The sequence below is a fragment of the Argiope bruennichi genome, chromosome 3 (assembly GCF_947563725.1).
Source record: "Argiope bruennichi chromosome 3, qqArgBrue1.1, whole genome shotgun sequence".
NCBI lineage: Eukaryota > Metazoa > Arthropoda > Arachnida > Araneae > Araneidae > Argiope > Argiope bruennichi.
In genome coordinates this window covers 41,384,956-41,410,414 of record NC_079153.1, presented here as the reverse complement: position 1 = coordinate 41,410,414, position 25,459 = coordinate 41,384,956, and the positions used below count along the sequence as shown (strand labels likewise).

Below are 25,459 nucleotides of genomic sequence, written 5' to 3'. Positions count from 1 at the left end.
CAGACAGACAGAAAAGCCTTTCATCCAAAATTTAATGTAGATAAATAATTTTACTTTAGACTCTAAGCAGTTTTTTTTTTTTTTTATCTAGAGCTTTTTTCTTAATTATACTTAAATGGGCATGAATAACCTGACATAAATTATAAATTTTGGTAAGGGGTGGAGTAAGAATAGAAAGGGGAAAAAATCTCTTAAAACGTGGAGAATCCCCAAATATTGAAGTCAAATATTTTGGTAATTACAGTACTGACTATCTCGCAGTGTACTTCAAATGCTAGGCAGGAAGATCTATATTATATCTTTCAAAAAGCATGTTGGAGTACTTTTCAATGTAAATGGTCTTTCTAATGTTTTTCAAAAAGTTGTATCCATTCAACTACCTACATTTGAGTAGTTAACAAAATATTATAATAATATAAACTGCTGCATTTGGTACGTTTTAAAAAACTGAGTCTCTTGTACCTACTTGTATTTTATTTTGTCAAAACTTCTTTCCAATCTAAATACGATTGTGCAGAATAATATAGGGGATAGAAATTTTGAAAGCATCTTCTTTCAGAACTTTTTTTTAATTAATAACTGACAAAAAATTATTTTGAATAAAAAGAAATTATATTACAAAGTATCTACATAATCTCTTTTATCAATCATTAATTATTCTTACATTTTCCTTTATTATTTCTAATAAAAAGTCTTTCCATAAGTGTCCTGCAAATATGCAGGGTCTTGTAAAAAAAACTGGAACAAAAAAAAAAAAAAAAAATACAGAAACTGAAGAAGCTTTATCCTTTTTTGATAATGAAGACTCTAAAGTAACTCATTTTTTCCCCCATTTCCACTTTCAAGAAACCTTTGTTTTTCCTTTGAACAGAAATTTTATTAAATAGTTGAATTACATTACATAGTTTTGACTGAAGCAGAAATTATATCACACAGTTGAGGCGTTTAGATATTATTTGCGAAACCAAATAAATAAGTGATCACATTAATATGCAGGAGAAAAAAGTTGGGAGTGCTGCAATTCCAAAGCCCCTACATAAAAACTAACCCTTTACAGAATAACTAATTGTTATATGATAAAATATACACTTCTACAAATTCTTATCTAGATAGCAAAACAACTTATCTATAAGAGTTACAATCCTATTATCATTAACAAACTATCTTGATAAATGGTTTGGTAATTATTTTTAAAAAGGAAAATTACTAAGATAATAATAATTTATACATTGTGTTTCGAATTTTTCTGCATTCTATAAAGTTATAACACCGGTATAAAAATAAAAAGGAAAGCCTCAAAATTAAGATTTTTATACACAGAATGACTAATAATAATAATGAATAGGATTAGCCATAACCATTCAAAATACAAAATATAATTTCTTAATGGGGATTTCATTCCTAAAAACCACAAATATTATTTTTGTTGTGAGAATTAAATTTTGGAAAAATCAAGCATATTCATAAAATGAAATATACTACAGAGCATTGATATGTCATGGCATTTCCAAGATCCATAAATTTAGGAAATGCATAGAAATCGCTCAAATATAAATAAATATATTTTTACAGCTACATTTATTCAATTTTTAGTTAATTGATGTAGCTTTAAAATATTATTAGAAATAATTTGGAGAGAGTTTGTCATGTCATCAAAAACTCTATTCAGTCAGAAGAAAGAAGATGTATAAAGAAATCAAAAGGTATCAAACAAAGATTAAACCAACCCAAAAATAACTTTAATCATCATTAGTTGGTTAATCACTATGATTTATCCATAGAAATTGATGACTATAATCCTAAAATTATTATTTCACAAAAACGTTCTTTACATTAAATTAAAACTCAAAAAAAGTTACTGTTTTAATGATAAAACTTTTACATGCAATACCCAATCTGTAACTATAACAAACTGATGAATTGCAATTAAATTTCATTGACTTATGCCATTTACCAAAGAAGACTTTACCAGAAATCTTTAAAATAAAATAGAAAAACCAGTTTTCAGTTTGTTCACACATAATTACATTACTTAACAAAACACCAAACAAAGCTGTCAATAGCATTTTCAATTTTAATGTTATGCTGAAATTCAAATTAATCCATCATAACATTCAATCATGTACTGTTGCCAATGTTGAAATTAGGATTTAAAAAACTGCTTTCTTTAGGCATTAATTCAGAAATAGGATTTTACTTCCTCTTTTATTTTGTAATATATGCACTTTTTAATTTGCACATGTAATTAATTAATAATTGGTCCAATTACTAATTATTAGTAATTGGGTCAATTTAATTTCTTTTTTCAGTCATATCAAATAACAAGATAAAATTTTTATTCCATGTATTCCATATTCATGGTTTAACAGCCTGAAAAGTCAATAATTAATTTAACAAATTGTGTATGATGAGTATAGGTAACATTTGGATTTTGACAATCAATTATTTCAAATATACAGCAACTTTGCAATAATCAGAGTAATAGAACAATATGAAAAGAATTGTCCAATTACAATGCAAAATGTGTTTGGAATTTTCAGCTCTAGTTTACATCTAAACAAATTTCCAATTTTTATTACTTTGTGCAGCACTTTCAATTCTAAGAAACACAATATCACATTATTTTGATAGAATAAAATCATAAGTCCATATTTATGAATTAATGATATATATATATATATATTTTTTAAATAATATCTTTATTTATCAAATAAGAAGTTGTCAATGAAAATCTGCTTATTGAGTAATTATTACCTCGGACAAGCATTCCTCATGTTTGCACTAAGAATGCCTAAAGCATGCACATCAGGAGGAAATTTTGCAGATGAATCATCATCTTCTAAATTAATCACTTCCTGATAAGAAAGAAAAAGTGATACAATTTTTTGTTTCAATTCAAACATAATTTTGTGAGAACATAATAAATGCAAAAGAGAAAAAAATGAAAATCCAAAGGGAAAACAAATTTAATGATTCTTCTGCTTTGTATTAGCAGATAAAAGAATATTTTTAAATAATTACATATTGTTTTTCACTCATTATTATGATTGAGCACATTATGGTAGACTTAATGGCATGAAAATTCATACTTCAGCAAAACCACAATTATAAAACCAAATCTTAAATATCTTGCAATTTCTTTTTCCACCCAAAATCTAAAGATTCTTGCTTTGATGGAATTTTCTGTTAGGAGTAGTATTATAATCGGCCAAATTGGGATTATTTTTTCCACAATAAAGGGTCACATTCAGCTGAATGGGAAGGAAAGGAACAATGATTGCTATCACAAAATTTTTTCAGGTCTTCATTAATCCTCCAGTTGAATAGCTCAAAGCGTCAATGAAATATAAAAATATTTCAAAAATCGAAATAAGAATTTTTCTATATAATTTAACTGTAAACATTTCAAAAGAAATAATTATCCCATCCACATGCACACACACAATCACTGCTAAAAGGTTAGTCTCAAAACATGTAAATTTGTTTCTTTAATAAAAGTTGAAACAAAAATACATACACAGAAACAGGTTTCAATGGTCATATTACAATACAAACCTTTGAAATTGATTTTGATAGCATGTATTATTTGTATATCTCAACAATTTCTCTTTAAAGAATATCCTTATAAACTTAAACATATCCTTAAAACTTATAAAAATCCTTCCATCACAAAGATTTTATAAGTAAGAATATTAATATCTATATATAATGTATTCAAAAATGAGAAAGCCCTTACTTCAAATATTTACAAATATATTGTATAATTTGATACCCATTCCCAGATATACGTTATAAAAAAACCCTTTTTAAAATTCACATATATATATGTATATGTAATATAACAAAACAGATATAACAAAAATAGGTGAGCTTATTATGTTTTGTTGGAAAATATGATAAATTAGTTCCTAAAGGCCTTAATGCAGCTTTTTCGATGTACTTTAACACACCTTTCAACCAAAGTACTTCCTTGCAAAAGCATGGCACATATTTTCAGATTGATCTTTAAATCTTGTAAACTGCTATAGTACAACAGATGAAAAGAAACAATATCTTCTGTTTTCAAAAATGCTAACAGCCCCCAAACTCAACTAACTATATGTGTGAAGTAAATCTCACAAATGCCAAAAGTAAACAAGTGGAATTCAAAAGATTCAAAATTTCTTTTCAAATTTTTTTTTGTTTTTTGCCCCGATTTAGGAGGAGGTATATCATTTTTAACAATGGGGTCAGGATTCTTCTGGAATTCCCCATTGGCATTAACCTTTCTTTTGGCTGTTTAAGACTGCGTGTAAAATGAAATACAAATAAAAATTACTGTTTGTCTTGTTTTCTTTAATAAATTTCTTAAATTTCAAAACACTTGTTACAACCATTTAATAATGATTCAAAATCCTGCTCGAATTCAGTTCAGAGATTAGAACATATGAAAGTTGTGTGTATAATAACAATATCCTCAAAATTATAACCTTTTGATTTCATTTTCAGTTTTGGGAATTAAAAGAAATGGTAAGAAACTAAATCAGATGAATATAGAAACTTATTTAAAACATAGATGTTATTTTTGATGAAACACCTATGAACAATAAGCCAGATTTGACTATGTAATCATCATGAAACAAACACCAAATGTTTTCACTCAAACATTCTGGACAAATGTAAGGAATTCTGTCCCTGAAAAACCTCAAAATATTTTAAATGATATTCACCAATAATTATTTTCACAATAGGCTTAAATGGATTTTCATAGTACAATAGCCAGATTACCATTTTATGCCATCTGCAAGAATTCTTTGTGAATAAGACTCATATTAGCATCAAAAAATGTAACGAGCAATGTTTTGATTTCCAAAACATTTCTGAGTTAGAATGAGGTCTTTTTTTGGGGGGGGGGGATCATATAGGAAATATTTTCATCACCTATTATAATCTATTTCAATAAGTTCTGATCATTCTTAATGGCAGAACTATTTCTACATTCTTCCATGATTTTCAGTGATAAATAAATATTTTTTTGTGTGTGCATGTAGACATTGCATATTTTTTTAATAATCTCATGCAGTCCAGATAAACCCAATGTTCCAGACTATCTAACTTCTTGCATACATCTTCAAAAAAAAAAAAAAAACTATCTGTGTTACAGGAAAATATTTTGCCTAACAAAGCAAAACTCATTGTAAGCTTATTTCATCAAATGGCATGTTTCTGAGGTCCTTTAACAAAGTTCTGCATTAAATTTAATTCAATCATTGTCGTACCTAAATAATTCAAAACTAAAAAAAGTCCATATTATAGAAAATTAGTTTTAACAAATGCACAAAGCTTTTAATAGCATGCCGGCAAGAACAATTGAGATTTATTATGCATGCACAATTACAATGACTGTGCCATTCTAGGCTGATACCTAGCATCAGAAGAAAAAAAAAAAAACCTTTCACATTGTGTATGGTAAATGCTGGCATTCTACCAATAATAATCACAAGTGTTAATTTTGAACAGGACAAAAAATCATACAAATTGATATAAAATACTTGAAACTTCAAACATTTAGTTCCAATATTGTTACTTTTTGAAAACCAGAAAAATACACTAAACGAGCAAATCAGTTCAAATAGGGTTTGAATAGAACAGATATTAAGCATAACAATTATTTCCCCATTCAAAAGAGATTATTACCTTGCATGTTGGGCAAGAAAGAGTCTTGTTCTTTTTCTCAGCTATTTGCAAACATTTCTCACATATTGAATGATGGCATGCTAATATACGAGGAAATTTTGCAACACCACAGTATTTGACAGCATCTAAGGAAAAGATCAGAAAGTCATATAGAATTAAATCTTCATTTTTAAATAAATTTTAACATTTCTAAAAATCCTTTTTAAAACTTCAAACATTATTTTACACTGATTATAACTATAAATAAATAATATGCATTGTCATTGGAATCTCTAAACATGCATCAATCATCCAAACTAATAATTTTTTATATAAATTTTTTAATGAAATAAATAGCAACATTCGTATGCACATCACAAATGCATGTGAAGAGCTCTTCATAAAATATTCATCTTTCTAGCATCAAAAATAAATTGTTTTTAAAGGCATTAAATGCTCATTTGTTTTTAATTACTTTGACTTTATTATAGTTATATATTTAAATATATCTAAACACTTGTTATATCATATTTTAAAAAAATTAAAACTATATATATATATATATATATATATATATATATATATATATATATGGCTTTTTTCGTATCCACATCAGAAATAATTAAGGTTAGTAATCCTTTAATCAAAATATCAATAAAAATTCTTGAAGGTAATTTTAGTTTGAAACTCAACAAATAGGAAATTCTAAGACATAGCAACTTAGAAAAGATACATTATTTTATACAATGTCCTTTTACAAAAAATACGCTAATATATTCGATATGATAATGAAAATTGGCTTCTGTCATCAAATATGCAAAACTTTTTGTAATTGTGCAGTCTTAAATACATTAAATCTTATATCATATTTGGTAATTTATCATCTCTATGTGGATAGACATACTGTACTTCTAAATCCAATCAAATAAGCAACCTACAATAATAACAGCATAGAGTTTCTTTTGATATGTGTTTATTTTTAGCCCCCCCCCTTGGAAATTTTCATATTATGCAAGATTGCTAACCTCCATTATATGTAAAATGCCAAGATTTCTCCAAGATGATTGGCATTGTTTATATGTTTTGATGATTTATCACAGGGACTTTAAAAAGGAACAAGTACATTTTTCTCTTTCTTTTTTTTTGGCTAATATTTGTCAGAATATCCACTACTGACACAACAAAACATCGTTTTCTACATGTACAAAGAATGTTTCATGATGTATGCAATAATTTATACTTCTACAAGTTTTTCATTTTTGCAGTAACATATACACTGAACCATTAGTTTCATTATAGACAGTTGTGATATAGTTTGTTTGATATGTCTCCTAATTTATCTGGAGACTTTCATATTCCCACCCAGTAAATCATCTAAAAATTATGAATAATTCTGAATTAGTTCTTTAAATGAACACATAGGATTTCTGCATTACTTGGAGAATCAATGCTTAATTAAAATGACTTTTCAAGAATAATTCTGATTCAGCATATTCCTTTTAGGTTAAGAAGCAAAGTCTAATTTAGTAATTCTTTCAGTTAAGATTTTTAAAAAGTTGTAGACTTGAATTCGTTTTTCATATTGCCCTATTCCATTACAAAACTTTTTCCACATGCTGTGGTTAGAAAACTTCATCACTTTATAATCAGCTTCATAAAAATAAAAGCTAAACAGGTTTGTTTTGTTTTTGTTTTTAATTTTAGCATTAGGAGGGAGATTTTATCTGAAAATCAAAACATTTTATTTAGAAGTATTTGATATTTGGATATCAGAAATATTGTGGTATCAATACTGTATGTGCACTTTTTACAGATCACATTTATTTGCAATAATATTTTTGATTGTTAAATTTAAGTAATAACTTTTATGAAATTTTTATTAACTTTTGTGAGAAAGTCTTTAATATATGAACTAATAAATATCACCAGTAGATAAGAAATATGCATGATTTGTTTTAGATGCAATACTATATTCATTCTTAAAATTAGCTTCCATATTTATTTTTGTAGAAGAAAAATTTAATATTCTTATGTTATTCAACTAAATACCAAGTATTACTGAAAAATCCAGCTTCAGCATTAATTTTTTTTTAAACAAATAACCCATCATCATCACAAATTTATATTTTGATAAGTGATTTATAACATTACCAATTATTCATGGAATAAATTTGAAAATCTAAAATATATACTTAAAAATTTTAACAATTTTTGGACATTAGCCTATATGCTATTGCATGCCACAAGCAAAGGCATGAAAAATGCCATAAAATGAGATTTCTTAAGAGCTCTATAGCTAAATTAGGAAAGTCACTAGAGTAATTCTAAATACAATTCTATTCTCTATTTTTTAGACACATTTTTGAAATTTTAAACATAGTTGGAGCATCTAAATGAGTAGACATATCTATTTAACATTTGGTGTTTTTCTGTCTTCCTTGCCAAATTTTAAGAAAATCAAAGATGGTAAGGTAAATTTTATTTAAAAATTCAATTATTCGACCTGGAAAACTTTTACTTAAAATGCAATATTTCAAACATAATTTTAAAATTTAAATTTATACAAAGTCAAAACTGTATTTACTAGTTCTTTTTATATTAAATTATTAAAAAAGTAATCAGATGCACAAGAAAGTTGAAAAAAAAAAAAAAACTGGATTAGATATAAACTCAACAATTCTGGAAAACAAAAAAAGTTATTATCACACTGTTTTTATTATAATTATACATGTTATAAATATTTTAAGAATGAAACATTTTTGTTTAGATGCAAGTGGTAATGAACGCAATCAGTTTCGGCTAATTCAACAGAGTTAATCAGCACTATCAGCATGACAAAACTCTAATTTTGACTGCATTTATGCCTAGAAGGCATATTGCATTTTTACTGTGATTTAATAAACATGCTTTCTTTCACAAAATGGATTCAAATTCTTATTTTTTCCATGCCTTTACATGATAGCACAGTGTTGTTAGAGAATTAAAGGAGTAAGCTCCAAAGTCATATTTTGAATCCTTATCCTTGTTGTGTAGAGCTTAAAGGATTAAACTATTGTTGAAGCATTTTGATCCTAGAACTGTCAGGTTCGATCTACTTCATCTGGAAAAGTTACAGTTTCTTTAAAAAGATTTTTTTCTGTAACTGATGACAAAATCCCTCTCCCCCCCCCATAGGTTAGAAAGTAAAAATCTAAGTAATTGGAATATGTAAAATGAAGTCTCATATATAAAGACACTTTTGTCTGATGCAATATGGCAATGAAGGTAATGTAAAAATTTTGTGAGAAAAAAATTAAATTGAATTTTTTAATAAAAACCGAAGAAATGAGTTGCACAATCTGGAACTTTGTGAAAAAGAAAAAAATACAGCAATAAATTTAATTGCTTAATGCCAACTTAGATGCTGACTGGGGAGATGTAGAAAACAGGAAACTTTTTTAATAGTGTTTTAATACTAGGGGATTCGTTAATTACTTAAATGTGCAATGAATAAAGTTTTTTTAGTTTATCAACTAATCAAACTGAACTCTGTCGCCTCGCTAAAAGTCTACTATGTGCATAAAAATATTTTTAATGAGTTTGTTTTCTTTTATAGATTTATATTACTTATTCTGGGAGAAAGTTGGTTATTAACTGGTTGAATTGTAAAAAGTCTTCATCTAACACTAAAATATGAATTTAAGATTCCATTTTGATAAATATTTAATTTCAAATAGCAAGATGCAGATCGTTTTTTTTTTTTTTTCTTCAACTGATAAAATGATTTCAGATTTTTTCAGAAAACTTGTTACTTATGGGGGGGGGACATTCTGTTCTTAGAAAATCGGATTATTGTAATTTTTAAACATGTATTGTTCTCAGGAGGATTATTGGTTGCAAGTGTTGCCGAATGATAGAAGTTTATGCAAATTCAGCATTCTGGAAGGGCACTATCGTTTTGCAGGTTTATAATTTACTCTCGAGCTTCACAAAATATAACTTCAATGGTAATTTTGTCTATATATATATATATGACTAGATGACACATTGTATTTTTACCATGCTTTAAAGAATATTTCTTATTACAAAATGGACTCAAATCTTCTTTCTGATATTTGAGTGTCTGAAGGTCCATATATTACATGAAAATATAAAGAATGGTGTGTTTATGTGTGCATGTATATATATATATATATATATATATATATATATATATATATATATATATAATGCACACATTTTAACAGAATGAAAATGAGGAGTAAATCTTTATTTACATTAAATATTAATATTTGTTATTAAATTAAATATTCTAATAAAAGAACATAAACATTATTTCTTTACTCATTATAAATACTTCACTTATAAAACTTTGACCTTTTATTATATGTACTATTTTGCAAGTTTATTTTACCAAAAAAATTTAACATGGAATTCCAAAAATCTAAAAAAAATTAATTTGATAGTAATTTGAATTAACAGTAATTTGATTTGATAGTAATTCAAAAGATATATAACAGTTGTAAAAAAAAAAATGCAACATCAGTCTTTCTAAAATTATATGAAAGAAAAACTAACAAAATTTGACTAATACAAAATAAACATCTTAAATGGCACATTTAAAAGTAAAAATGCATTAAATTTAAATGTAATCAATCTTTATTTATTTACATTTTTTTATTTGTTCATAATATTATTTCTTTCCATAAAAAAGTTTTGATTTAATGAATATACATTTAAACACTAATTTTATCATCATTATAATTTCATAGAAGAAAATTAATGCATTAACTAGTTTTCCCAGCATTAAATTCCACTTACAATATCATAAAATGCAAAGCTTTGCTTTGGATTTTACAACACATTTGGCATTTTATAGTAAAATGCTTAATATAAACTATTTTTCTCTTCTTCTATAAATTTTATTTAAAAATTAAAACAAATTCTTGTAATCCTAACAGAAACTCCTCATAAATTCTTTTCGGGATTAACATTATTAGTAATTTATTCAAACTAATAGCAATAAACATGACTTGTTTCTTTTTCAAGCAAATTCCTGTCAGAAGAATCACATTTTAGATGCAACTACATTTTTTAAAAAAATTAATAAAAAGGTTGATAAATTTTTTTTAAAATATGAATCCCAAAGGTACAAAATTAACAGTAAAAATTAAAAAGTTGATATTGATTTTATAGCTAAAAAAGTCGTATTTAAAATATAAAAAAATAATAACTGGCAGTTTAGATTCATATAACTGCAGGATAATAAAAAACGAAAGTAATCCCCTTGCAAATACTTTTAGAAAGAAATTAATTTTTTAGATTAGGAAAAAGTTCTATGGCACAAATGATCATAGAGAAATAACATGTATAACAGCATTGAAATATTCCCCCAAAATATCAAATAATAATAATATTAATATCAACTAACTTTTACTAGCATACGGCGAATTACAATTTGGACACTGAAATGGTTTCATCGAATGCAGCATTTTTAATGTCACAGAATTCATTCGGTAAATAAGAACATTGAAACAAAGATTTAATAATTTATGAGATTCTTTAAAGCGTCTCTTCGTCACTGAATTTCAGATATATAAATGATTATTAGAAAAGTTCACGCAAACTCTATAATATATCTACAAATAATAATTTACACTGTTAAGAAATTTACACCATACTTCTAAAAATTCCTCACATTATTTTGTTTACAATTTTAACTAATGTACCGAAATAAGAAATATAACTGCTGCCATTCTCCAAAAAATAATCACAACGTAAAATTGAAAGTCTTTTTTAATTGCTGTTTATTATTCCAGATTGTAATTTTGTTAGTTTTCATAACTTTTTATATTATATCATTTTATAACTTTTTATATTATATCATTTTATAACTTTATTATTTTATCATTATTTAAAGCTTCAAAAACTATATTTAAACTGTTGGAAATCAGTGAAAATGTAATCCTTCAGAACTTTCATTCGATTTGATTTAACGCATTTTGTAGTTAGCTTTGATCAATAAGAAGAAAATCGATTAAGAATTTTTACATAAAATTTTTCTATAGTTTTGTGGCCACAGATGCTCAATTTGCATCTTCATCTTGTATTCTGTTTCATTTTAACTAAAACTGATCATAAAATAAATTTAGAGTTTCTTCTTGTGGATCCATTGATACAGATGTAAGAGTTAAGACCACTACTTTCATTTATTTAAATTATTGCGTTTTTAAATAATTTTGTTCACTTTTAAATGGTTAATAAACAAACTGCCAACCCGCTCACCCGATGTCTTCCAACAATAACAACCACAAAAATATCTATTTCATATTGTTGCAATAAAAGCCCTGTGAGTAATCCAAAATTTTAAATTCCCCTATTAGCACAGAATATTGTATGGTATTACTGTTTGACAACGGATTGCAAAACCCTCCGCACTTTTCCGCATGCGTTAGGATGGGTTTAATTCAACAAAATAAGGATGAGAGATGTTACATTTAACAATGAAGACTCGTGGTTTTATGAGACGTAAACATTACAGAAATACAAAAGTAATACAGAAGGAAAAAGGTACTAATGCACAGTAAAATATTTTATAGCAATTTTTATTTAATATAATAATTTTATTTAATAACATAAAGGGCATAAACATTAAATTATGAAGAATAAAGGAAAAATTTCTGTTCTTAAAATTTGGTAATTACTTTTTTTACAAAATAATAATGATTTTTTTTATATTAAAATGTTATTAATTTTTTTTGAGGAATATTTTAATTTCCCGTTTTCTGTTCCTTGGTCACAATATTTAATGATATTAAGTAAAATTTCCTTCGTACCATTCCTGAAAGCTTTTTTTATTACTTTTGGCTATACATATCAATACAAAATTTTGAGTTAAAATAAAACGCTGTCAGAAATATCACAACACTCACATACGTGTGAAAAAAAATGAATTAAAAGTATTTAATGGGGGAAATTCAAGGTCAAAGGTGAATATCGGAAATGCGCTTATCTTTCCGTTGACGAACAGTACCATAATGCTAATCGATGCTCTGATTGCCGACCAATGTATCGGGTATTGAATAATGTTTTGCGGTATTTTGTGCTAATAGGGTTTGATCAATGTATCGTTTTTAACTGAGTAATTTCTAACGAAAAAATTTGTATGAATTAAACATATGCAATTTCTTTAGAGAAACCAGCACCATATAAGGGTTAACAGGAGAAAGAAAAGAAAAAAAAAAGAAGAAGAAGAGAAACAGTGAAAAAAGGGTAAAAGAAAGAAGCTAAACCTTGGATAAGAGAAAATAGTTTGGCTGCAAATCTGATGAATGGAATTCATTTCCGAAACACTAAAGAAACTTTTTACATTTCCGCTCTGTAATGCGCCGTGAACTCAGTGGCGTAGCTAAAACACGATATAGTCGGAGCATTATATGATTTTGTGGTTCATCGTCGGTTGTCTTATAAGAATACATGATTCCCGAGATGTATCACTTCCCCCTAGTTGATTTAAGTTTTAAAAAAGTGGTACAAAAGTACTGTTTTGTAACCAAAGCACTTCCGAGCCCTTATGATCCCCGAGCCCAGCTGGGGGGTGTTAGTAATGTTTGGGGCATAGAACTGTTTTTTTTTTTTTTTCGCCTCTTCATGGTATTTTATTTTTTTTTTAAAAAAAATAACACAAACCACTAAGATTTATTATATTTATCGTCACCACTAATCGAAGCATCTATCTCCTTGTTCCATCCGATTTCCATGTATCTGTACCAATCCCCCAACCCTACTAATCTAATTTCACCAATTTTTATTTTGAATGAAATTTCTTCATTCCCAGATATCTCATACATTGTCGTCCCTTATTGCCTTCATTTTCAAGAGAAGACACAAAATAAAACTTTAATAAATGGACTGCTTAAAGCCGACAAATTTTTCCACTTTACAAGCATGTAATCAATCAGAATGCTGTCTGTATGTTTATTGTGCCAACGATGTGCTTCGTGCACGGTGTTGCGGTGGAGTGCCGTAACTAATGTATGTTTATTGTGCAAGCACGGCTTAAATCAGAAATTTCTTTCTTTTTTTGTAAGAAAATGCAGTTTACTATCATTACTACACTGACATTCTAAATTAATATATGGTAGGAGAGTATTTGATTGCAGAAGACGATTAATAATAAATTCTATATGAAATCTTGTAACCTGTATCAAATCTATATTTATATAAAGCTCACTGTGTGTGTGCGTTGGCGCTCTACATACCAGAATGTTTGATCTACAGCTACCAAATTTGGTACATGTATACCTTGGAAGTCGGGAATGTGCACCTGGGGTCCCTTTTTTTGAATTTTTAATTAGAATTTTAATTATTAATTAAAAACTAACTTTCCCGCCAAAAAAATCTTTTTATTTTCCCCACCGCCAAATGAGTAAGGCTTCAGTTTTTTCCCCCCACTCTAATGAGGTTAGGCTTAAGATTTTTCGGCCGATTTTTTCAAACGATTCTGTTTATTTTCTTAATGTTTGATGCATTTATAATTAAACAATGTTAAATAATCGATCTTTCAAATTCATTCTGAAGTACTTTTGAATTAAAATAAAACAGAATAAAGGACATTAAAAATTTCTAATCTGCATAGCGTTACCCCAACTGGCGTAGAAAAATTCACGCATTTGCGTTACCATAACGCGTTGAAAATTCACGCATGCGCATTGTGTTCTGATTGTTGACAACTATTATCAACGGATGTGGACTTGATTTAAATTATTTTTAGGTTAATTGTATGATATGCTTATAGTTTTAAGTACATCGTTTTTTAAGCAGTTTTTTAAAACCTGTTTTCGACCGATTACACCAGCCTACAAAAAAAAAATTGTTTGTAAAATTTTAATTGATTTATATCAGCAATGAGGATGTCATTCCAAAATGTAAACTAAATTTTATGTAACACGTAAGGATTTTTTACAAATGACGATGAAAAAATTAACAAAATGCTGTATAATGCATACAGTTGCAACTGTAGTTACTATTAACTAAACACAATAATGCTGTTCATTTACAATATTACGATAACTTTTGTTTTTTTCTTGAAGTCAAGAAGCTTCTTTTTCGGGTTTTTCGTTTATGGTCCACATTACTGTCTCTTTTTAAAGACCAACAGTAATCGGCCATCATGTTAACATCCTGCCGTCCTTGATATCTGCGTTCCATCTCCTTTATATCCTGGTGGAATATTTCACCTTGCTCATCACTCAGTTTTCCTAAATTGTCTGGGAAGTATTCCAAATGTGAGGGAAGGAAGTGAATTTTAATGCTCATATGATATAAGTACCCAAAAAGATGATAAGTACGTAATAACTCAGTTACAAGTTCTTTGTAATTTTCTTTTCTCTCATTTCCCAAAAAACCTTCTACGACATCTTTAAATGCAACCCAAGCCTGCTTCTCTCTATTTGTCATACATTGTTCAAAATTGGAATCTTTAACTAATTTCTTTATTTGTGTTCCATCAAATACACCTTCTTTAATTTTAGCGCTAGACAATTTTGGGAACTTCGATATAAGATACTCAAAACATTTTCCACCTCTATCCAAAACTTTCACAAACTGCTTTATGAATCCCAATTTTATGTGAAGTTGGGGCAATAAAATATTTTGTGGATCTATTAAATATTCATTTAAAATATTCTTCTTACCAGGAATCCATTCTTGTCTCTTCGGCCATATCTTTTTTATCCAATGACTTTCTCTGTCCCTGCTATCCCATTCACAAATAAAGCACAGAAATTTAGTAAAACCACTTTGTTGCCCGAGAAGCAGACCTATAACCTTTAAGTCACCACATATTGCCCACTTGTGTTCAGTGTATTTTATTTTAGTGAGAAGCATTTCCACACTTTCATATGTTTCTTTCATGAAAACGGAATGTGCAACTGGAACAGATGCAAGTTTAGATTCGTTATGCAATAAAACTGCTTTTAGACACCTCTTTGAGGAATCTATAAATAGTCGCCAATCATTCGGATTATAAGGAATATTATCTTCTAATTCATGTAACAAACCAGGTATGTCAGCACAATAAACCAAGAAGTTATCAGATTTGAATAATGATAAAAATTGCTCTTCTCGATTCCTGTACCAACTAAACGACGTATGTGTCGTTAATAAATTTTTCTCTTTTAACCGAGAGCCTAATAATTCTGCATTTTCTTTAGTTAAACCTAAATCACGAATTAAGTCATTTAATTCGGCTTTATTAAATTTTTCAGGTACTTCATTTTTCACGGTGAAATCCAACTGCCATCTATGTTTTGAATTTTAAAATAAAAGGGTTTTTTAAATACAATTATAAGTATTTATTCAATATAAATGTATTATTTAATTTCAATGAAGTAAGAGGTTTTCAGAATTTATTTAAACAAATAAACATACATACTTTATTAATTTATCCTATCCAAATCGTAAAAAATCTGTGTATTTTTACTTATTTAAAAAATTTACTTTTCAAAAAAACTGTACGTGATACGTAAAAACTGATATTATTTTTGAAATAAGCATGCGAAAACACATAAAAAACGACTATTACTTTTAAAACAAGAAATTGTTGCAGGGTGGTGTTATTTTAAACGATTCATTTTATTTTTTTAGTGTTTGATGCATTAAAAATTAAACATTGTTAATTAATCGATCTGCTCATGATGAATCTGAGAAAATTTTCTTGACAAATTCTTCAGATATTATATAAATTATAAAAGATATTCTTTAGTGCCCATAAAGTTTAAACGCTGAGTGACTCTGTTTTCAGTAATCATATTATAAAAAAATGCTTTGTTTCTGTAAAAAAATATTATTATATTAATTGCAGATTATATATAATCTTTTGCACTTTAATTTAAAGCATAAATTCTACGGGAGCTAACAGAAAATTAGAGAGATACATATTACGTTATGACTGAAGGCCTTTATAATAGTATGAGTAAATTATATGACCGTCAATATTTGAAGTTTTAAAATATTTTGATGAAGAATCTATTAAAGTAGGAATTGCATTAAATATTTAATTATTAAAATTTAAACGAACATTAAGATTGGCGAACCGGCTGGTCGCCAAAGGCGGCTAGTAATCTATATAATTTAAGCTGCATTATATTCATTGGATTTTACCTCACATGCAATAGCTTCTAGAATATTTCAATAATCGCTAAGGTATGATAGAATTACATCTACTTTTTATTTGGTACTTTCAACTTCTACAATGACTAATAAAACCAACAGGAGTGATTTCTCCAAAACTTTCTCGAATACTCTCTAATAAATTTGGCATACTAGAGAATGCCTTACATGGCGTTAGAGCACAATATTTACAAAATAATAACTTTTGGCGTGAATTTAGCATTTTTACTGAATCTATTGTGTAGTATTTGACAATTTATTTGGCTATTAATCTCTGGCGTGCGTTGATAATATCCAAAAATCAAATTTGTTTATACACGTTTTTCTCAACCGATTGAAACAAAAATCTGACACAAAATTGCTCTTGTAGTCATAAAATCCTATATCAAATTTCATATATTTAAGTCATTGTATTTTTAAATTATCCCTTTTACATGTTTCTGAAATTACAGACTGACAGATAGTCAACCAGTTATTGGATTTGGCTCAAAATTGACAGGTGTCTACACTGTAAATGTTAAATCTGTGTACCGAATTTCATCTATCTAGCTTTCTTTGTTTTATAATTATCGTATTAATAAATATAAATGAACAGCCAGACTTCCTCTGAACAGATTTTACACAAAATTTGATAGAAATCTGCAAATCTGGCGCAAAGACCATACATCAAATTTCAACTGTCTAGCTCAAAACATGTTTGAATTATCTCATAGACATTTGCTAAAAATGTGTTTTTCTAACTCAGGAGAGTCTAAAACATAAAGATTGTCACAATTTCCAGTTCGAATTTTTTAATGGTTACTATGCTTTCTCTCTACTATGTATAGGAGAAAGTAAATATATGCAATTGCTTGTCTTCGTGTGTAATTGTCTGCAGCTGACCTAGAACTACCATATTTGGCACAAATATCCTTTAGAGGTTAAAAATGTGCACTTCCGGAGTGACTTTTTTTATAAATTTTAATTAATTAAAATAAAATAAAACTGACGCTCTTTGATAACAAACTTTCGAAAATATCATAGCGCATAAAACCTTTTTACTACGTTATAAAATAAAATAAAAAATAATTTTAAAGAATCTTTTCAATAACACCAATTTAGATATCAATCAGTTTTTTTCTTTAATTTTAACAAATTTCTAAAAATATTTTTATATACAAATGTTTTATATTATCGTCGTTGTATTGTAATTCAAATCGTTTTAACTGTAAATATAAATATTTCATTCCATGTTTCTTTTTCATTAATAGAAGCTAAATAATGATTTCAACTTTTTCTCCCATTTTCATAGTCTTTGATAATTTGTAATGAATTTTACTTTTTTCTTTTATTTCATCAAATGTATTATGGAACTTTTAGACAAAATTCTCTACGATAGTGATTATAATATGAAATATATCTTATGGTTGTTATTATTTGTATTGAGTTAACATTCTGTTGGATTTAAAAATCTATGCTAAATTTCACTGAATAGATACATTATAACATTTTACGTTGAATCAAATGCATTTACTTCTTGAAGAATAAGAACGTGAAGTTGGTGCTGATACTGGACAGTTGGATCTTAGAATATATGGACTATAACATCACGGACATTCATTTAAACAATAATTATAAATCAATCACAATCAACAATCAAACACAACAAGTTGTTAATCACAAATCAACAACAATATTTTCAAAAATTAATCAAAATCACCATTTTAAAATCCATTGTTAAGGGAACTATGAATATCCATGCACAAACAATTCAAATGAAATGAAACTAAGTCATAATTATCAGTGAAAATGTTGGCTGCCAAAGAAATTAAACACAAGAGATAACAAAAATAAAAACTGCAGATAAGTAAGGTTCAAACTTTTTATTGGCATTTTACGAGGTAAATTAAATGATATGACATATAATTGTGCATGTAATACAATAAGAAAGTCTTATAATAAAATAAAATATTTATCAAAAGCATGTGTTGAAATTCCTTTGAAATGTAGAAAAATTTTAAATGCATATCAAAAGATATAATTGTCACAAAGAAAACGGAATACAAGTAATCTGAAATTACAAACATTTTGAAATTCTAATTACAAACACATCTAAAACTCGTATTCATTTCCAAGATAAATCTTCTTCGGACAAATGGGTCTTGAAGTCTTTCAGTGATCGTAACATTTTGCGTCGGGCTAATTGAGGGTCTTCATTTGTTTGTACTCTGACAGTAGGAATGATAGGTTTGTCTTGATTACCAAAATTTGCTCCGGATTTCTTTCTTGGCAACTGTTTGGAATTTTTCTTCAAGGCACCAGTAGATGTACTCTGTCCAGCATCACCAGCATTATTCGAAACTTCACGCTGTTTTAAAATATTAAAGGTTGTTTCAATTTCCAGAAGCACACTATTATGCAAAGACAGTAATAACAGAAAAGTTTTTAACATAAGGGTATTTAGGCATTTGTATTGTTACTAATCTGTAATATTGCTTTCCAGCACGAATAGTTCCATCGTAAGAAAGACCATTTTATGATCAGCTTTATGCAGGATCAATGGCCCTCGGGCTTGGCGACAAACTTGGTGACCATTTACCCACTTTGGCGAAAAAAATAGATAATACTAGAATCTTTTAGAATTTTGGAGATAGAACCAATAGAAGCTGATATATGCTTTATTGTTCCAACACTTTCTTTGCCCTGCTCTTTGAACTATAAAAGGTCGATAGTTCGAGCCAAAGACAGTCGTATACAGAGTCGTCGAGAGGTTTAGAGTCGCATAGCAAGTCAACGGGTGAAATAATTGGATCAGTCCAGCGAAGGGCATGCGTTGAGTAGAGCTCAAGCGATTGGTGAATTGAGCTGCGTGCCGAATCCTGGAGATTATAGAAGCAGCATCGACTCGTGTGAGGAGTTGTGTAGTAGTGAGGCGGCAATTGGATACAGCCATAGTGAGGAGACAGTGGAGAATTACCAGGCGTTTGGAGAGACCGTAGAAAGTAGCTAAGTAGATTCTCTTCTCTTGCTGAATTCTGTCTGGCCGCTTTGTGCGCTGTGGTCGTTATTTCTACCGATTACTACTTGTTGGTTACTGTTTCCAATATTGTACTGTTGTGTACTGCGTGTGTACGTCTCGGCTGTGTATTTGTTGTTTGTGTATTCGCGTTAATAAACGTCCTTGTTTATCACTGAGGCTTGCCGATTATGTTACACCATACACCCACTACAAACGAACCCAGTAATATTACGGAATTAATGGTGGAAATTCCATAACAATATACTAAATTATGGGAAACGCATGAAAAATATTGCTGGAAGTGGAGGGGGGGGGATATCGTCCAAAACGCTCCACAGAGTAGACAAATGGATCTACCAAATAGAGCATGTAATTTCCTTCCTTTTAAACAGCTTTTCCTTTTTTTCTCTTCCTTTAAAATAAACTTCCCTTTTTTCTCTTCCTTTTTAAATAACAATTGATCAAAATTACAAAGTCTTTAGTCAATAAGTAGGGAGCATAATAGTATGCAACTAACAACTCCCGCCACTTTAAAATTAAAAATATAAGCTTTTTATTAGTACCAGTTTTATTCCCAAATATTTCTTCTTCAATTTTAATAAATTAAAAAAAAAAACGTTTTAATATACAACATGTAGTTTACAACAATACATTGCATTTTTTTAGTTACAAATTTATATTTAATTATATTAAATATTTATTTTAAAATTGGCGACGATTTTTAAATGAAATTTTTGTAATTTATTTCTGATAGAGGTGACTGAGAGAATAGAGAACTATAACAAATAGAGAGGTCTCGATGCGCCTTGCACTCTAACACGCAGTTGGAGAATTTGTCACAACATCATCAAGGTTCTGACTAGAGAGGCGTGTTTTTTATTGTAGAAAATATGGTTTTTTAGCTATCCTCATAATTTATCGGTTTATGCAAAAATAGTGTTATAGATAAAGTTCAGAAACCGTTTATGGATTGACTCAACCGAAAAACTCAGAAACAAATAACAACGTTTTATTCTAAACGAATATATAATACTTAAACTAAGTCGAAGAGCAAATAAGAATAGCACTGCAGTAAACAGCAGCACCTAAGCAGAAATTCGATAGTAAATCATCATAGCAGTGCAAAGTTCTCGGAGAGTATTTCAACTACCCAATCACACTCTCTCCACTCGACTTGGTCTACAGTTTTGTTTATCGGCTTTCAATAGTTCTCTGACAGGACAAAGAAACTTCTAGAATGATATCATATCTTCGCTCTTAGTAGAGATATCATCAAAATTCTTGAATATTCTAGGTTCTTCATTTTTGTTGCAAATGGTCACTAAGGCAGAGGGTAAATGGACCAGCATCGACTTAGTATCCGTTTGAGTCTATCTACAAAATTATCTTCTTTATTATGAATGTAACTGGTCAGGTAAGCAATATTACAAATTCTTAACAACAATGATAAGCGTTTTTCTATGCTAATTTATAGTAACTAATATGTATACGCATTCTACAAATATTCATTTATATTTCTATATCACAGCTTTTGTCTTTACTTTGTTGTGAATTAGGATCGTTCAAGTTATTGTGAAGGTACGACCTAACAAATTTTTTCATTACAAATATCTTTTAATTACCAATTCAGATGTCTTCCATTAGAAAAAGAACCACTGAAAAAGTAAACCGATGAAGTTAAAACAAATGTTGGATGGAAAGTCAATAAAAAGTACTACTTTATAGTTTAGTATTGCAAGGATTATTCTGAGAGATAAATTTAAGAAAAGTTGCCGATTAACGCTTGAAATATTTTCATCTGATAACGATGATTTAGATGAAAAGGAGTTGTGTGATGATAACTCAGATGAATATGTGCTTGATATTTTTTCTAAATATGTTGAGATTTGTGTAATTTGTGGAGAATTCCCATATTATGCTTTTCATATTGTTACAAAAATTTTTCAAATTGTTACAAATTTTTTTCTCCTACAATAAATACCGCCGATAAATCGTAATGAAGCAGCACATTTAATTGCTAGTTCAGCAGCTTTCTTGCTGTCTAATCCTCCAATTTCTTTACTTGTCGGCGACTCCGACTGCTCCCACACACAACTTCTCACGATCCACACGACTTCCGACGATCCACACAACTTCACTGCAGCTTCAGAGTGCCCGTCTTTTATAGTTCCTTCAGACCAATCAGGGCGTATCTGAGTGTATCTTGGTTCCTACTGGATGGATTGTGAAACTTCTCGAACTTTCCAGTATGATCCATTTAGTCGCCAAATTCATCGCCAAGTCGCCAAATGGTCGCCAAGATCCCAGGTCATTGACGCGGCAGCCGTTCAGCGCAGATCTTACAACGATCTTTCTCACGATGACACTATTCGTGCCGGGTAGCAAAATTACAGATTTGTAACAATATTGAGTCAAAAATAAAATTAAGGATGGATAGACAATAAAGTTTTGAAAGCGTTAAAATATTATATTTTCATCGGGACACATCGGATGTATAGTTTTTTTTAGAACTCAAGCATATCAGGAAATGATTAAAAAATCCATCACAGAATTCAATCTTCTGCAAACATAAAACAAGTGAGATTAAATAAAAATGTGCAAAAGTACCTTCCTTTGTCCTTCTGCATCAAGATGTTTAGTGTTAGCATCACTGGAATGTGGATTTGCATTTGCATTGTCAAGCATCGCCTTGAGTCTTTCTTGTTTCCTGTGTTGCATTTAAAATAATAAAATTAATACAAATTAAGTAAGAAGCTAGAAATAATAAATTTCTACTCTAGAAAGAACTAAAAATTAAATAAATTGAATAAAATTCTATTAAAATAAGGAATTTCTAAAAAAAAAAATGGTTTTCGGAAATGTTTCTGAAAATTTTACTATATGCAGCATTTTATTATTTCCAAACAAGCAAAAGGGGACCGTTAAGCGACAACAAATACAAAAAGAAAAAACATATTCATTCTTACTACAGAAATGTTATATATAATTTCCCAACAGAAAAAAAAAAAAAAAGGCAAGAGGGTAGTATTTTTTTTATTTCATTTTTTAAATATATGTTTATACAGCTTCAAAAAAAAATAAAAAATCCTGATATCAACATTTTTAAATAATAACAAAATCCTCTTTTAATTCCAAATGATATTTCATTAACTTCAGAGTAACTTCTACGCATAAGATAAACAAATAAATGAATGAAAAATAAAAAAAAATTTAAAAGGTAACTTTTTAATTTATTAGCAGAGCTGAGTTTTATCTTCTGCCCTTGATTAAGTTCGCTTCGGTAGATATTCATAAAAGTTCAAACAGGGTGTTTCAAAATTCTTCACGCATATTTTAAGAAGCCATAGAATATCTATACAAAAAGAATGTCATGGCCTTCATAAAGTATATACATAAGACATTTTAATACAAACATTTTCATTATTTCATTAAAATATTTCTTTTTTTTTATGTAAGCATTTTTTAATAATTAAGAAATTATAATTTGAAGCTAGAAATAATAGTCCAGCAAAAAACAGATGCAATACTATTAATATACACTGATCTGTGCTCTTGCAGCGTGGGTGGAGTTCAAAATGTCGAACACTTGCTTTTTGATTGCTCCAAACTTAGTGAAGGGAGAAGAGATTTTATTGTGGATCTAGATGTCTGTAATATTAAGTTTCCACCTCCGCTTCATGTTTTGGTCGACAACAAAATGGCTTTTTTCTCATTCTGTAAATTTATTGCCTTTGCTGCTTCAATTTTTAATTAGTTTTGTTGTTTATTTTTCCTGTTGTTTTTATCCTTTTTTTTATATGTACATATTTTTTTTCTATGTATGTAGTTGTTTCAACTTACCTCTGTAAGCCTTGTGCTGTACTTTGTGGTGCACAAGGATTGACTTATTATTAATAAAAAAAAAATACTATTAATATTATTGAATTAAAGAAAAGAGTAAATTTCAATGTGAAAGCTAAAACTTGGCAACAATTGTATTTACCTTATAATACTACTTACATTGTTAATTTCGACAGATCTTCAGATAGTTGTTGGAGCATTTTATTTGCGTCTTGTGTATCTGTCTTATGGATTTTTGCAGAATTAACCTCTCTCTGGATTTGAGGTTTTAGTGTACATAAAGCTTTATTGTGAGACTTCATTAAGGCTATTATATTTTGAACATTTGCTACAACAGAATGACTGGCAGTTGATGACTAAAAGTGAAAAAAAAATAATTAAAGTTAAAATAACATTTAAAACGGTAATTACCTGAAAGTTAGTATAACTCTAATTTCATTAACTTAAAATTTTATTTTGGATATTTATTACATTGGTTTAAAAAATGATTCTTTAAGAATCCTATTTGTGAGAGGCAGTTTTCTTCTAGACCTATGCCATGCTTCAAATTTAAGTGACTAGAAATAATTCAAATCAATAAGACGTATTATATTATACATTTGTGGAAGGTGCTTCCAATCAATTCAATTATAGTCAAGACAGCATTCCAAGATAAAATATTGATTTGTCATAAATCTCCAAAATATCTATGTAAATGAACCAAAAGGTAGTAAAAAAAGAATAATCATTTAACTATCTTTAATTATAATAAGGATGAATGCCTGTTCATCAGTGTTTCCGTATGTGTGTATTGGAGCTATACAGGCAAGACAGTTTGTCCCTACAGCTACCAAATTTGGCTTTGTACAGTGAAAATATGTATCTCAGAACAAATTAAAAAAATAGAAATTAAAGTTTAAAAAAATTAAGTGAAATTTTGAATTATTCTGTGACATCTTTCGAATATATTACAGCGCAAAAATGATGTTTATATAATCTTAAAATTCAAAACATTATCTTTCCAATGACAGTACTTTTTTGCCTTACAATTGCCTTTTTAAATTTTTTTATAAAAATTTCCAAAATATATTTTAGGCATAATTTGCAACATATTTTATTGCTGAAATGAAAGTCAAATCGTTTTCATTGTTGCTATTAAAATGCCATTCTGATTTTTTTTTTTTTTTTTTTTTTCATTATTGCCTAGTCACCTTTAGATACGAGAATATTGACCATATATAATTTCAGATAAATCGTTTAGAGATAACGTCATGTCCATAATTCCGCCAAATTGCCGGACATGAAAAATGTGTTATTTCAATTGCGTTATTTATGTTTTGCTTTGTATGTGTATGAAACTTTCTGACTGAAACCAGTCCCAAAATGCCATAGCATTATTAAAAGTGTAAGTAAGTCCGGTTCTTCTATTTTATAAATTTGAGGGTTTCAATTTGTTTTATTCTTCTAATAAACTGCATAGATATTAAAAAGAATCCTTCTTTATTAGCTAACAATAATGGAAGAATATATCGCGATCAAATATGTGATGAAACAATGAAAACACTTTACAATTTCGTGGCAGCAATATAACAATATATTGTTGTATCTAAAATTCAGAAAAAAAAAAAATAAAAAATGCACGATTATTAAATTATAATTAAAGGAATTTTTTTTAATTTTGAAACGCTGTAAAATTTATTTTTGTGCAATATTATTTTCGAAAGTTATCGCGGAAAAGTGCCAAATTTCTATTTAAGTTTCAAATTAAAATTAAAAGAAAAATCGCAAAGAGGTGCACATTCCCAACTTCTAATGCCAAATTTCGTTGCTGCAGGT

At 28.3% G+C, this 25,459-nt stretch overlaps 2 protein-coding genes across 3 annotated transcripts in view; both read right to left on the bottom strand.

Annotated features, from left to right (window-relative positions):
• LOC129963753 (RING finger protein 17-like) overlaps positions 1 to 11,360 on the bottom strand; it is an 84,390-nt gene extending 73,030 nt beyond the window's left edge. Inside the window, exons 1-3 of the mRNA XM_056078289.1 lie at positions 11,066 to 11,360; positions 5,677 to 5,801; positions 2,755 to 2,855 (exon numbers count right to left, since the gene is read on the bottom strand). Coding sequence (XP_055934264.1) covers positions 2,755 to 2,855; positions 5,677 to 5,801; positions 11,066 to 11,147 — 308 coding nt within the window. The 5' untranslated portion in view covers positions 11,148 to 11,360. The remainder of the gene's footprint in view (positions 1 to 2,754; positions 2,856 to 5,676; positions 5,802 to 11,065) is intronic.
• A 7,305-nt stretch (positions 11,361 to 18,665) lies between these two features.
• The window catches only part of LOC129963319 (transcriptional repressor protein YY1-like), a 31,149-nt gene continuing 24,355 nt past the window's right edge, over positions 18,666 to 25,459 (bottom strand). For both annotated transcript variants that reach the window (XM_056077619.1, XM_056077620.1), the window contains exons 5-7: positions 23,804 to 24,000; positions 22,412 to 22,511; positions 18,666 to 19,153 (exon numbers count right to left, since the gene is read on the bottom strand). In XM_056077619.1, coding sequence (XP_055933594.1) covers positions 18,911 to 19,153; positions 22,412 to 22,511; positions 23,804 to 24,000 — 540 coding nt within the window. In that variant the 3' untranslated portion in view covers positions 18,666 to 18,910. The remainder of the gene's footprint in view (positions 19,154 to 22,411; positions 22,512 to 23,803; positions 24,001 to 25,459) is intronic.